At 45.8% G+C, this 15,612-nt stretch overlaps 1 protein-coding gene across 2 annotated transcripts in view; it reads right to left on the reverse strand.

Annotated features, from left to right (window-relative positions):
• Window positions 1-15,612, reverse strand: part of Vash2 (vasohibin 2) — a 36,643-nt gene that overhangs the window by 15,303 nt on the left and 5,728 nt on the right. For both annotated transcript variants that reach the window (XM_076872991.1, XM_076872992.1), the window contains exons 2-5: window positions 11,813-11,901; window positions 8,058-8,114; window positions 7,459-7,533; window positions 52-433 (exon numbers count right to left, since the gene is read on the reverse strand). In XM_076872991.1, coding sequence (XP_076729106.1) covers window positions 52-433; window positions 7,459-7,533; window positions 8,058-8,114; window positions 11,813-11,901 — 603 coding nt within the window. The remainder of the gene's footprint in view (window positions 1-51; window positions 434-7,458; window positions 7,534-8,057; window positions 8,115-11,812; window positions 11,902-15,612) is intronic.

Consider the following 15,612-nt stretch of genomic DNA (forward strand, 5'->3'; position numbering starts at 1 on the left):
AGGAAATGGGAAAAAGGCTCTTTGGCATAAATTTGTGTTCCCAGCACCTACCTTCATTCTCATGTCCCTGGCGTACTTCTCCAGCTCCTTCCTTATGTCAGCCCTCAACATCTTGGAGACATTGAGGACCAGCTGCTTCCACTCAATGGGTTGGAAGCTATGAGGCTCATGGGGGACATATAGCCCAATCTTGACCTTCTTGACTGTGTGCAGGTATTTCTTGTAAGAGTCTTCAAAGTCAAAGATAAGGTCACTCAGAGTCCGAAAGGTCAATGGCTTGTCCATCAGCTCAGCCCTTCTGCTCATGCCCAATGAGCCATAGTGGCCATTGCAATAAATCCCCAGCACAACATGGTGAAAGTAGTTTCCTGAGAAGTAGGTTTTAAAGCTGATGGGGAATCGCTCGATGGAAGGCTGTCCATTGGTTAAGTATCTTAGACAATTTGAGTCAAGGAAGGAACCAAAGGTCTTGAAAATTCACAGAGGATGAACTCCCAAGAAAGGAAAACAAACTCATAGGGGTCAACGAGCCTATACTTCTGCCTCTGAGCAGGCCCACATCTAAGCTTTCTGGATCCTTTGATAAAGGATCCACTTGATATCTTCAAGTATCAACTAAATGGTACATACCAAAGCAGAATTAATATGGGACAAAGAGAACAGCTTGCCATCTTTAGTAATTAAATGGAAAACAAAAAAATGCAAAACATAACATGAAGGCACTTTTTCCTTGCTTGGTTCTCTACGGGTGATTAAGAGCTCTTTAAGGTATCTTTGTTTTCTTCTTTTATACAGTCAGAATGATGTGCTAGACTACCTTGTGTAAAATAGACCAAGAATACGCTGTAGTTCAAAGTGAGAAATGAAAACCAGAATCCAGGCAATAGAGATGTGAGAGGCAGGGTGGTGGATGATCTAGGTGGCAAGGGCCAGAGAAAAGTCATAAGGGGTCAATATGTACCTCATCTGGTCTTCCCAGGCCCTGGAGTACCCATGCCAGAAGATATTCCTGGGGTACCATGCAGAGTAGCTGCCTCCACACCCAAACCCCAAGGCTCCCCAAGGCTCAGTCCCCAGCCAATAGGCAGGCTCTCTCCACTCACTAGCCCATTTGGATTTAGTAAAAGCCTCTTACTGTTACCTTGGTTTTGACCTAGCAACTTCACAGGTGCAGCTTCAAATAATGGTCCCACTGCCTCCCTGTCCAGGAATGATGGATAAGAGGCATAGCATTCTCAAGTCCGTCTTGAAATCCCAACCAGTCCTGCTGAGGCTGTGTGTCCTTCTGCCAGCTTTTCTGGAGAGGGCTAATGAAAACTCCTCCGAAAGGGGGCGGAATATAATGTCACTCCTCTGCTAAAAAGATTTGGAAAATACTAATCCAGGTGCTCATCACAGAGTCCTGTGCATAGTCAGTATTCATAGCAGGTGCCATTCTCACTCTAAGAATGTGTTCACTAATGCTGGCCTCCTCTCCAATTCCATGCAGTGGCCAGAATGAACTATTTAAGTCAAAATTTGTTATATGTCAGTCTTCCACTTAAAAAGTTTTCAATGACTCATCTTCTCCAGGACATAGTCCACATCCTGCCACGATTTGATCCCTGCTCATTACTCCTTTTTACAGTCCCATTTTCCCCCTACCCTACCCTAGCTATAACACTGATGGACACGAGGACCCTAGATAGTTCTGGAGAATTCTCTCTGAGACAATACGCAGATGGATGCCCATTGCCCTTAGTGCAACTATTCTCTCATAATATGAAGTCAAATATAACCAAACATTTAGATGACTTTTAAAGGATCTTTATATTACATGATCCTTTATATTATAGAGCTGGGACAAAATGATATCATTAAAAAATTTAGACAAACTCTATACTACATTGCATTTTTTTTTTAAAGAAAAAGAGAGAGAGAATTTTTTAATATTTATTTTTTAGTTTTCGGCGGACACAACATCTTTGTTTGTATGTGGTTCTAAGGATCGAACCCGGGCCGCATGCATGCCAGGCGAGCGCACTACCGTTTGAGCCACATCCCCAGCCCTACATTGCATTTTTATTGCAGTAATAACTTACTTTTTGGCTTCACTTACACACTAGCCATATACTGCAGGGGATTCAAACCTGGCCGAGATCTTTGGGATCTCGTGGGAACCATAAGAGGCTGTGGACTTGTGCCCTCTGCTCCCAGGGTTCACACAGGCTTAACACCCGCCTGGGGATAGCCTTACTGCTATGCCCTCTCTTCCTCCCTGAGTGTTGTGTCTTCCCTGATTTCTCTCGGCTTACTCGATCCCTCCACGAACAAGAACTCATGCAGCACTTGGTGCTTCCCATCCTGCACTGTCACTGTATCTTGAGAGGGCAGCAGCTGTGTCTGGCATCCATTAACCCCTGGGCACAGCACAGGCCTGGCACACAGAAGGTCCTGTTCATTGCTTGCTCAAAGAATGAACCTTAGATTGGGAGGATACACTTCCTTACATTTAAAAGGACAGCACTCCGTGGTGGCTGAACTCATGTGCCCTGAAAAACAGGAAGCTGACAGAACCCAGTCCTCAGCCAGAGGACAGCCATGTCACTGGCGGTAAGAAAGTGAAGTCAAGTCCTCTGAGTCTCTCACATAAACTCCTGCCTGCTTTCTGGGGTGAGTTCTCTGAGGCTGGAATGAGGGCATTCTTCAGTTATTGAAATCACTGTAAAAAACCACTGTCTGTAAGTGTGCCCTGTGCCTATTGGGCTGCTAGGTAGGGCTGCGGAGCCAAAGATGAAGAACACAGCCTTCTCTGGATCTGGTGGGAGGCAGACTCAAAATGGATATGAGGAAATCAAATAATAAAACAGAATTACCAGGGCTGGGGCCGCAGCTCAGTGGTAAAGTGCTTGCCTTGTATGTGTGAGGCACTGGGTTTGATCCTCAGCACCACATAAAAATAAATAAAGGTATCATGTGTCCATCTACAACTAAAAAAAATTTTTTTAAAGTTAAAAAACAAAACAGAATTAACATATGATCCAGCAATTTCATTCTGGGTATATACCTGTTACAACTGGACATGAAGTGTCCCCCCAAAGCTCATTAGATTATGAGAGCTGTGACCTAATGAGTGGATTAGTCCATTTGATGGATGAATAATTTGAAAGGACTATCAACCTGAGTGGTAACTGTAGGCAGGAAGGGTGTGGCCAGAGGAAACAGATCACGAGGGGTCCCTGGCAACTCTCCCTCCTCTCTCTGTCCTCTCTCTTCCCTCTCCTCCCTCCCTCCCTCCCTCTCCCGCCCCCCCTGCTTCCTGGCTGCCATGAGCTGAGCAGCTTTCCTCCACCATGTCTTGCCTCACCTGGAGTCTAAAGCAATGGAGCTGGCCAGCCAGGTACTGAACCCCTGAAACCATGAAACCAAACATACTTTCCCTCCTCTAAATTATTGCCAAGTAGTTTGGTCACAGCAATAACAAGCTGACTGATATCAGTTAGTCACAGTACCCAAAAGAACTGCAACCAGGGTTTCCAGACATCTGTACCCTGAGGCTCACAGCAGCATTAGTCACAATAACCAAAGTGGAAACAATCCAAACGTCCACCAATGGATAAATGGATAAACAAAATGTAGTATCTGTATGACAAACAGTATTATTCATCCTTTTAAAAGAATGAAATCCTGGGCTTGGAGTTAGCTCAATGGTGGAGAGCTTGCCTAGCATGCGTGAGGTCCTGGGCTTGATTACTAGTAGCCAAAAAAAAAAGAAAGAAAGAAATCTTGTAATATGCTAAAACATGAATAAACGCTTGCAGATACGATGCCAAGTGAAATAAGCCATACAGAAAAGGACAAAATCTGTATGATTCCATTCATCTGAAGTGCCTAGAATAGTCAAATTCATAGAGACAGAAGGCAGATATTGGTTGCCAGGGGCTGGAAGGAGGCAACAGGAGCTGTTTAATGGGTGTGCACTTCCAACTGGGGTGATGAGAAAGTTCTGGAGATGAACGGTAATAATGTCACACAAGATTACAGATAGACTTAATGTCACTGAATTATATATTTGAAAATAGTTAAGATGGTTAAACTTTGTTATATGTGTTTTACAATAAAAAAACAGGACCAGAACATGATGTCATACCTGCCGTAGAGAGGCAAGCCCAGTAATCTGTGGGTGGACAGAAGTGGAGCCTCAGCACAGCAACACTGGAATTAGTCTTGGGGGACAAGCAGTCAGCTAGGTAGGGAAGTAGGAGTGGGGAGGAGGCAGGAGAGACCACTAGACCACCCCATCACAAGCCACAGATCTCCAGGATTTGTTCCATCATTATGGCAGTCAGTGAAGCCTTGGGTGAGAGTAGGGAAGCAGCCTGAGTTTTTCCTTGGGAAGGAAAACAGCAGCACTCAAACCTCTGGATAATCTCCTAGCACCTTGTGTCTGGGGAAATGCTGAGGCTACTTCTCATATGGCACCTGTAACTTTCACAAACCATGTTCTTTAGCACCATGAGCAAGCCTACCTCAGTGGTGAAGCCCTCTAAGATTGTTGCTATACTTCAGAAAATAATTTAGAACCAAAGATCTATGTATCCAGCATGCATGTAAAAGTATGTGTATGTGCTTTGGCAAGATAAAAAAAAAAAAAAGTGGCTCTTTGGGAGAAAATCCTGAACTTGGGAAAAAAGTACAAAAAGAAAACAAGACAGAAAAGGTCAAGGGACACAGGCTTCTATGCAGCCAAACAGACAGCTTCTGAGTCATCCAGGTCTTTTCCTGGACAAGGGTCTGCGGGAGACACAGGTGATGCCCAAGCCATCCTTCACTATCCCTGAGGGCAAAGCAGGACACAGAGATGCTGACGCACAGCAAAGAGAAGACAAAGATGCTGCAACTTTTAGAATTTAGGTCTGTGTTTCTTGTCTGCGTCCCAGAGTCAGATTTCACTGTGTTCAGCAGTGTGAGCTCAATCTCTCCACCCTCCCCACCTTCCCTGGACTGTTCTGAAATGTAACACGGATAAGAACAAAGGAAAAGCAAGAGTACAAGCCCAGAAGTTTTGTCACAGATCTATTCCCTGCAATCCCCAAAGATTGCAGATAATTTCAGTGACAGGGAGCTTAGATGCAGAAAACTGTGCAGGAGTGTGGGGAGGAGGGGTGGATAACTATATGCAGGTGCACTTAGATGTCAGCAGCAGAGCCTGAGGTTAGCTCATCCATCCAGAAAAGGGCCTGGGCTAGTGTTCTTCACTGATCTCCACCAGATCCCTGGCCAATTGTTCGCCCCTATTAAACTTGCAAAAGGCTCTGCTAAACAGCTGTGGCTCATTCCTGTCACTAAAGAGTTGGGGCCCTCAGCCATCTGTTGCCCTGACCCTCAGCCCTGGCCTCCTGCTGCGCTCCCCAGGCACACATTTCATCTCCTTTGTGGGAAGCTGGGAGCAGGCATCATTGCATAGCTGGGGAAGGGCCTCCAAGAGGCTCAAGTTTCTGGGTTTTTTTTTTGTTTTGTTTTGTTTTCAGAAGTCCGCCAAGGCACCTGTGCACAATCTGGTTTCAGATCAGACCTGCGAGTGCTCCACAGACAGGCAAGAAATTCCCCCTCCCATGACAATGTCCAAAGACCAAAAAAAACAGACTAGACCAATCCCATGTCCTGCTGATTGCTAGAGCTCCTTTCTCTTCTGCCTTTCCTTTGACCTCTCTGACTTCCCCTCTTGAGTCTCATAAGTTCTTTGCATCCAACTAGACCAAAAAATACTGAGATTTTTGTCCTTGATCATTTTCTCTTCTAACGTGTTGAACAGCAGCTACAACCCCCCGAATATCCCAGCTCCCCATCAGTATTTCTAGTGTAGATCCTCCTGGTGAGCTCCACTCTCCAAACAGCCCATCCTGCATCCTGAATTCAATGCCTCAAACTCAGCTAGTCCAAATCTGAACTCAGGTCCCCATAAATCTGATCCTTCCCTCTAAGTCCTTCCCTTGGTGTGTGACCCTATTTATTATGCAAGCCAGAAATATAGGGTTCCTGCTTTCTCATTTAGCTCTTCACTTCTCAGCAGTTCACAAGTGTTGATTCACTTCCAACTCCTTTTCTCCTCCTTCACTGCTACTTCCTGAGTTCAGGTCTGCACTGAAGTGAAGTATCCACTTCTCTGTCACTCTCACTCCTCCAGCCCATCCTCCACACACTGTCACCTAATCAGGAAACCTGTATTTGTTGATTCCTTATTAACTCCTGCATCCATCTGGTCTCCAAATTCTGTACATTCTGCCTCCTTATCAACTCCTGAAACCATTACCTCAACTCCATTCCTATCACCAGGGCCATGGTCCAAACATCACCTTTCCCTCCTGCAATAGCTCCCAATGGGCTTTGCAGATCCAGTCCCAGCCTTCTCCAGCTGTTCTTTTTCAGTATGTCCTTAGAAGGCTACTCTCACCTGGCATATGCTTGTAATAGTAGCAGCTCAAGAGGCTAAGGCAGGAGGATCACAAGTTCAAAGCCAGCCTAAGCAACTTAGAAGACCCTGTCCTAAATTTAAAAAAAGGACTGGGGATGTGGCTCAGGGGTTAAGCGCCCCTGGGTTCAATCCCTAGAACCAAATAAAATAAAACAGAAAGCTACTCTCTAAAAGGTACATATGATCATGTCACTTCTTTGCTTCAGAACTTCCATCCGAGCTGTCTACTTCCTTTTAGGAAAAGATAACTTCTCGGTACAGCACACAAGGACCCAACTGGTTTCCCCCCGTCTCTCAAGCTCATATCTTACTCTGTTTCCTTTGCCACCATCCCTTCCAGCCATCCACCCAGAGAACTTGGAGTTTCTTTGCTTTTCTATCTGATCATATTCAATTACCATCAGCACCAATAAGCGTCATCACGGTTTTTCTGGACTGTACTCCTCTCAGGTTGAAGAGCCAAGAGTGTGGTGGAAAATGGAACAGAAAGTGTGAGCGAGACCAGACCCTTGTGCCAGCTGTGTTCCATCAAGTGGGAATGCACTGCCACTGCTTGGTCTCCTCCACAATCTGCCCTTACGTTTTCCTTGGAGATGGGTTTGGCTACTAGCCCTCTTGTTACTGATTCCACTTTCCCTTGAGTGTTTTTCCTGTGACAATGTCAAATTAATGCAAGAAAGAAACATATTCTCTTTCTCTCTCTCTAGTCCCTCTAAGTTAGAATTCTCCTTCTGACCAGGGAACCTGCAAACCCACTGGCCTGAGAGCCAGCCCTCACAGAGGCTAGAGCTAACAGTTTTGACTACTATTGGTCCAAGAAGCCAAGCATTGATTTGGTTCAACTCCCAAAGTAAAAGCTAAAGAGAAGCACCAGAGTTTGATCCCTTCATTCAAAGAGAAATGGGCATCATCTCTGTTAATTAAAGATGTTGAAGGTGCAACAAGCCCCATAGTTAGGTCACCATCTGTGCAGTAACTATAAGCATACATAACTTCAAGGATACATGCCCAGGATGACAGCTTCAAGGCATTTGATAGGTAAGGACTCTCGGGTCATTTCTTTCGCTGTTTCCATTAACCTGTAGGATAGAACACAGCAAAGGATTCTCAGGACTTAATTATGCAGTAGTCAGTCTGTCTGTCAATCCATCAGCATGCCTGTCTCTACCCTAGGTACCATGCAGGAATACAGGGGAAAGAGAGAGCTTGATTCACAGGAAGACACCAAAGCATATCTGCACTTGGCAGAACTAAAACCCTCAATTCTCCACTCTCTTCTCTAAGAGTTATATCTTGGAGGTGAGTGCCAGTATTCCATGGCACATTCCCAATGGAACAGGCAAATGAGGCCTCAGAAAGTGAATCTTACAAGCTTCCAATGCAGAGAGTCAGACTTCACCACTAGACATAGCAGCCAGAGTGGCTCAGTCCTCAGCCCCACCTTCAACCTGGGCCCAGGGGCACCCTCTACATATACCCGCAACTGACTAGGATATCTGAGCACCAGAATATAGGACTAGAGGTTGGGAGAGGGAATTGGCAGCTCTTTTTGGTAGGAGAGAGAGGGGGGTGGCATCTGGCCCACAGATCATGCACCACTTACCCACTCAGCGGTCTCATTTTCCTAATTTCAAAGAACTGGGTCCCTGTGTGATTATATCTGTGTAAAGTATGTAAAGGAAAAGTGACAGAAAACTCCAAAGATCCCAGTCACCCAGCAGAGGAAAATATGCATTCTGATTTCTCAATGGGGTTAGGAAGCAGGAGCTTTTCAGAAACAGACAGTAGTTAGTAGCCTCTAATTCTTCTCTGTCCTATCATAAAGTTTAATCTAATTTTTAACTTAGGCCTCAAAGCACCTTGGACCTTTGTAATAGCTCTGTTAAATTCTGTTTAGTTTTATCTACACACACACACACACACACACACACACACACAATCTTAATTTACCTACTAGACTACAAGTTCTTTGAGAGTTGGGACTGTTCTTTTATCATCTTTATATCCCCAAAAAGCTTGGCAGAATCCCAACATACTTAAGTTAGCAAATTTTATTAAATGACTAAGGAATAAGTGAATGAATAGATGAATGGAGAGATTGATGAAGGGATGTCAGGAGAGAAGGGTGAAATGGAAGGATGCACGAATGGAAGGATGAAAGATGGATGGAAAGATGGATGAATAGGTGGAATGGAAAGATGGATGGAAAGGAAGATGAATTCAGATGGATGGATGAAATGGAATGAAGAGTAAATAAATGGCAATAAGTTTTTTAATTGCACACAGACAGAATGCAACAGAGTTTACTCTAGAAACATCACTTTCTTTTCATGGCTGCACTGACACTTGACATTGATTATAAACCTAGAAAGATGGCACCACTATCCACATCTAGAATTTAGCCGGCCACCCAGAAGTTCCCAGGGACTGGTAAACCTGCACCAGGTGACTCTGGAGGAGATCAGTGATTCCCTAATGTTCTCTGAGACTGGATCTTGATTTTTCTCACTCTATAGAAAAATCGCTTTGTGTGTTTGGCTCTTTTGTCTCAAACCAAATCATAGAAAAAGTGCGTGTTGGGAGGGCACTAAAGAAGCAGGAACACGTAGAGCTACTGCAGCCCAGGAAGGACTTGTGGGACGGATGCACCCCTGAGTGAAAAAAGCAGCTGCAGAGGAGACACTTCACACCCTCCTGAGAGGGGCTGGGGTCCCTTCCAGCACCAGTGTGTTTGGCCTCTAGGACACAGGCACACGTGACAACCATCTGGGGAGCTCAAAAGCAGACTCTAGGCACCAACCCTGGAAACTGTGATTTCAGGCCATGCCTCTTAACCATAGTTGCCATTCAAAGTCACCCTAACTCAGATCACTGAGTTCAGAGCTGCAGGGTGTGGGGCAAAGGACAGTTTTCACGAACTCACCAGCTTGGGAGTTACTGACTAGGCTGTGAGATTAACCACTAACAATACAGGCTTGGTGGCATTTCTGAAAACGCCATGTACCAAATATTAGAGGTAAAAGAGAAAAATGAGGGACTAAATATTCTCATCCTAAAGTGATTTTTTTTTTTACTTAAACCAAAAGATTTACTCAAAAAGTGGGGTTCCCAGTAAATATAAAGAATTCAATTGGCAAACATGCAGCTATATGCCCAACTTTCTCTGTTTAAACATTTAATGTATACATCTAGTACATAAAAGTAAGTACATAAACTAGTACATAAACTGATAATTAAATAATGAAAAACTACCTGACCACTCTCCTCTTAGTTCTTTACAATGAATAATTGAGATCCTGTAAGTGAATGGGTGGGAAAAGTCTCCCCAGCACACTCTCTGCAGAGGAAGGTATTCATTCTCCCCTGTGCCCCTCAGAAGGCTTCTCCCCATCTAGCACAGCCACTGAGGCACCTTTCTTTCCAGAATCCCATGCAAGATCAGCACACCAGCTGGCTGCCACTTGGAGGCTGAAGACAGGATTCATTTTTTCATGACTCCACAGCCAGCTGAGACCATCTATAGTCAGGTCTGAACCCAAGCGATTCCCAGAACCTGACCTCTACTACGGGTCCAGGCCAAAGTAGTAGGGGATCCCAATGAACTAAACCAAAATCAGGTCAGAAGAAAAAGTCCATGCTTTGCTTTCCTGGAGTGATGGCTCCAAAGGCCAGGAGCACATCCCGACAACCTCCTGGTAGTTTCTTTTGCCCTCTCTGCCATCAGTGATCTTCTTCAATTGACCATCATAGTGGTCCAGAGAAAAGAAACATTAAAATGCAGATCCTTCAGGGCAACAATGAAACTTAGCTGAGTACATGCCGCAGGGCTTAAGGGAGCATGGGCAAGTGCTACACAAAGCACATACAATTTGCCCCCGTCAATGCCATCCCAGCCCAGACTCATTCTCTTGCCTCTCTGGCTTGGTGATCCTTAGGAAGATTCAGTCCTAGATAGAAATAGAAGCCATTCTCATTTGTCACCTTTTGGAATATTTGATGAAGAGTAGGTCATCTTTGAAAAGAATCAGCTCTTGGGATTCAGGTCTCCTCTGGCAGGAGTTTGTGCTCTGGACTACAAAGAACTCCCCAAGTGGGGTTCCAGTTTGTGGATCAGCAACCACACCCATAGTCTTCCCAGGGCCAGAACTGTTGACCTCCCTCTGGAGGTTGCTTCCTCCTTCTCCTGCTAATATCACTGCAGGACTCCACTGAGAAAATGTCACATGGGGGAGCTGGTGATCCATGAAAGGGGAACTAAGGCTAATCAAGTAATCTCTCTACCCAAATGAGCAGAAATTGGAGTTATTTCCATCTGGTAACACTCAGCCCTATGGGAGAGGTGCTGATGTTTCGTCCCTTTAGAGGAGACCCAAAAAAATCCACCAGAAAGAGTCTTGCCTATAATACAGAGAAGAAGAGGCTCTTCTGGAGTATGTTGGACAGGTGCTTGGTGCTTTCTGAAGTCCTTTTGGCTTCAGAAAGCTGGGTAGGAACAGACAAATAGAAAGCAAAGCAATGTGACTGGGTTTTGCAGCACAGGCTAAGTTTCATGTCTATGGAGAAAGGGTAAGGGTCAACAGAAGCTTGGCCTCCCGGACAATGTGCTGTGGCCTGCTCCCCATTGGACACCTATGCTTGGTAAAGTCCCAGAAGTGTCTAGAGGACCATCACTTCTGCCCCTTCGTTCCCACAGTGTTGCTCATGAGGAGCCCTCTGAACTGCTAATCTTGCTTGTAAACAAGCCGAGGACATGGGGATCAAAAAAATCTAGCTGGTCTGAACCAGCCTGGGCCCACAGGGTTCCTCAGCAATTCTTCAAGCTCAAGTCAGGGACAGGACCCCCACTGCAGAGCTCCAACCAATTTATGCAAAATCTGAGCAAGGTCACCAGCCTGGATTGCTGTGGGAGCCCAAAGCAGCATGGGGGTAGGTCTCTTGAGATCATGAGTGACCAGAGACCAAGGCAAATAAGTGAGAGAAGAAATAAAAGAAAAAGAATAGGGGGAAAGGGGAAGAAAGACAGTTGGTTCAGTAGCAAGTGACCAAGAGGAAGGAAGCAGAGAAAGAGAAGAAGATGTAAGGAAGAGGGGATCTCACGGACAGCCCAGGAAAGGGGAGGGAAAAAGAGAAGCCAGAGGGTCTGGCTCACTGTCCCCTTGCTGTCCTTGCCCACATCCTGCTTAAGGAAGAAGGGCTGGTCATTGCAATTACATCCTCTGTTATCACTTTCAGACTCTCATCTGGGGCCTTCCTGTATGCCTCACCAGCCTTAAAGACCAACTGGGGACAGACATGACACCAGACTTACAATCCCCAGACCCCCAGCCGGGTCCACTCAGATGCCAGGTGGAAGGATACTGTAGTGTCTTCATGTAATTCTGGATTGCCTGCAGCCAGTCTGGAATCGTCATCGACAGCCTGTAGTTTGGGACCTGGGGTATTGAAGGCTGTTGAGAAATAGAGAAGGATCTTTTTGTTGAGGAGACAGCTTCTGGGCGCAGGTGCAGAGCTATAACTACCAGAGAAGGAGCTGCTCCCGAGAGCAGATAACCACCCTGGCATGGTCACTTGTTCTAAGGGTGCCTCCTCCACAAGGTCTCCCCAGAATTGCCAGTGCATCATGGAAGTTCTCCCTCTACACATACTCTCTTCTGGGTCATAGGGGTTCCTTATGGCCCTCCTGGTGTTGTATTAACACAACTGGCCTCTCCCGTGGGAGCCTAAGCACCTCCTTGAGACCAGGGGCCATATCCCCTCTACTGAGCCTGGCCCAGGTGGACACAGAAGTGCTCCATTCATGGCCACACTTTTACTGTAAAACACTTTTTTTTTTTTTTTGTATCAGGGACTGAACTCAGGGGAACTTGACCCCTGAGCCACATCCCCAGCCCTATTTTATGCTTTATTTAGAGACAGGGTCTCACTGAGTTGCTGAGCACCCACTTTTGGTGAGGCTGGCTTTGAACCAGCAATCCTCCTGCCTCAGCCTCCTGAGTCACTGGGATTACAGGCATGCACCACCGCGCCCGGCACAGGACACTTTTTGTTGCACAGCTAATGATAACCCAGTTTATGGGTCATCACTCCAGGCCATTATTTACACAGAATGCAGGTACAGGGTGCCCTACAACATAGTGCTAAGGGCCCCGTTCTCAATATACTTCCCTGAAACACCCATTGTATTCTGTCCCCTGAGTCCCACAACCAAGTGGATTCAGAAAGATTCATTTTCTTGCCTTGATTCTTCCTGGACAAGTGCAGCTCCTCTGACTCATAATCCATGGAAAGGAAAACAGCAGCACTCCAAACCTCTGGATAATCTCCTAGCACCCTGTATCTGGGGAAATACTGACGCTACCTCTCATATCACACCTCTAACTTTCATAAATCATAGTCCTTTAACACCATGAGCAAACCTGCCACAGTTGGTGAGGCTCTCTGAAATTGTTGCTATAATTCAGAAAATAATTTAGAACCAAAGATCTATGTATCCAGCATACATGTAAAAGTATGTATATGTGCTTCAGCAAGATAAAAAGAATTGGCTATTTGGGAGTAAATCCTGAACTTGGGCTTTTACCCAGAGGACACCCCAGCCAATTTTGTTTCCTAGTCTACCTTTTGGTCAACACTCAAGTATATGAAGTTCTAACCCCTGCCAGGGAGAGAAAGGACCAAAGGCAAGCAAAGACTGGAAAGGGGAAGGAAAGTGCGTCTCCTGGGAAATTTAGAGCTAAGACGCCCACTCAGCTCTGAGCAACCCTGTCAAGGAGGCCAAGAGCAAGAATAAACAGAGATGTCCAATTAAGCGACTCCTGGGAAGCAAGAAACAACATATGGGCATGGTTTTGTCTTGTATGCATGTTAGATTTTTTTTTTTTTTTTTGGCACTGGGAATTGAACTCAGGGGCCCTCAACCACTGAGCCACATCCCAACCCTATTTTGTATTTCATTTAGAGACAGGGTCTCACTGAGTTGCTTAGCACCTTGCTTTTTGCTGAAGCTAGCTTTAAACTAGTGATTCTCTTGTCTCAGCCTCCTCATATGCTGGGATTACAGGGTGCCTGGCATGTTAGATTCTGCTTTGGTTTGGTTTGGTTTGGTTTTATTCACCACTATGTGTTTCTCAGTCTCCTTGCCTCTGCTGTCTGGTGGGGTAGAGTCATTGGTGAAAGGAACTATGGACCCAGGAAGGAGAAAGGAGGTTCCTTAGCCTCTCAGGAAAAAGTAGAACTGGTTAAAAGAAAGATAGTCCCATCTATGGAGAAAACAGGACCAGGAAAGCCCTAGGATAATACTAAGCAGATAGAAGGGGAAGTTGCTGGTAAAGAGATTCAAGGACAGCCCTGGGCAGCCTGGCTGGGCAGCAGAGCCAGATGTTGCCTAAGACATTCCTGGCTGTTTCCCTGACAAGTTCCTATGGGGCAGCAGGCTCTTTCCATACTTCTGCCCCTTTGGCTACATTTACTGCAAATGTGCCTTAACCTTCATTTCCCATCTTGCCTCTAATCTATCTTGGCCTTGAGACATCCTTCCTCACAGCCAGTGTTCCTTCAGCTGAAAGTCACACTTTCTACCTCACAGTTAAGGATTATGTGTGATTCCTGTGTGTGTGTGTGTGTGTGTGTGTGTGTGTGTGTGTGGTGTGGCTAAGTGGCAGTACTTGCAAACACAACTGTTCTGCAAGCTACATTTTCTTTACAACATCTCAACTCAAATGAATCACATTCCTGCCTGAGAGAGTTATTTTGAGGAGCAAATGTTTCAATTTGAACACACACACACACACACACACACACACACACACACAGTCAAAATATGAAGTGAGCAGGGTTCAGTGGTACATATCTGTAGTCCCAGCTACTTTGGAGGCTGAGGCAGGAGGATCTCTTGATCCCAGGAGTTCAGTGCCAGCCTGGGCAACATAGCAAGAATCCATCTCAAAAACAAAAACAAAACCAAAAAAACAGGCAGGGCTGGTGATATAGCTCAGTGATAGAGCACATTCCTTGCACTAGTGAGGCTCTGGGTTCCATCCCTGGTATCACCAAAAAAAAGGTTAGGGAAGAACACTTGCATTTCTGCTCAACAAACACCAGGAAGTGTCAAGCTTATCCCTGGTTTTGTTTTGGTTTCTTTTCAGAAACATCTGCAAAAACCATACCTGGAATTCTGGGTAAAAAAGCGTGCCAGAAATTTCACAGAGAAGTAAAGAAAGAAGGGGAGATTTGAACAAACATTTTCTTAGCATCTCCTTTGTTCCAAGCTCTAGGCCAGATACAGAGGGGACAGGAAGCACAGGGGCAGAGGAAGGGAGGAGGGAAATTACAGTTTATGAAGCCATGAGCATTTCTCCACAGGCAAGTGCTATTTGTACCTACTTCATGGAAAAGTTGGTAAATGTGGGGAAGTGGGAGGGTAAACCTCTTGGGAAACTGTGCATGGCCAGTGACATGGTTCAGAGTTTGCTGCAGGGCTGACCACCAAATTATTTCAACTCCCCTGAAGCTCCACAGGCTGAATGGTGGGGGTGAGAGTCAGGCGACAGCTGGTCTTCAGAATAACAGCCCAATGGCGCCCAAGGGCTTTTCAAGACAGCTGCAAGGTTACCTCAGCCCGGCTGTGAGCAGAGTCCTAGGGCTGCGGCCACATTTGCTCCCAGTTGGGAGGACAAATGTAGACATTCCCCAAACCCAGGCTAGGGAGCTGAGCTGTGGTGGGGAGAGGAGCAGAGACTGCTGCGGGGATGATGTCATCGGCTACAACTCACCCAATGTCTGAGAGAACTGGGTGGGGCTCAGACTAGGGGGGCAGTTTCCCGCTGGTGCCTTAGGCTGCCGGGGTTCCCACGGGACCTGGACTATAAGGCCGGGTGGGCTCTTTGGGGTGTTATCACAAGACACACAATCAGGTTCAAATCTCTGCTCTGTCACCTACCAGCTGTGGACCCTGTTTGGAGCTGCATGACCTCTCTAACTCTCCACTTTTCTTCCTGATAACAGAGGAATCATATCATTACCTGTTTTAAACCTTCCAGGCTGGTTGTGAGGTTTACATGAGCTAATGTGTAAACATTCAAAGGTGTCCAACTGTAATGACTCATCAACAACAGGTTCTCAGAGGTCTAGAGCAGGGAGGCCTGTAGAGTCTGCTCCTT

Source organism: Callospermophilus lateralis, chromosome 13 (assembly GCF_048772815.1).
Source record: "Callospermophilus lateralis isolate mCalLat2 chromosome 13, mCalLat2.hap1, whole genome shotgun sequence".
In the NCBI taxonomy this organism is placed as follows: Eukaryota; Metazoa; Chordata; class Mammalia; order Rodentia; family Sciuridae; genus Callospermophilus; species Callospermophilus lateralis.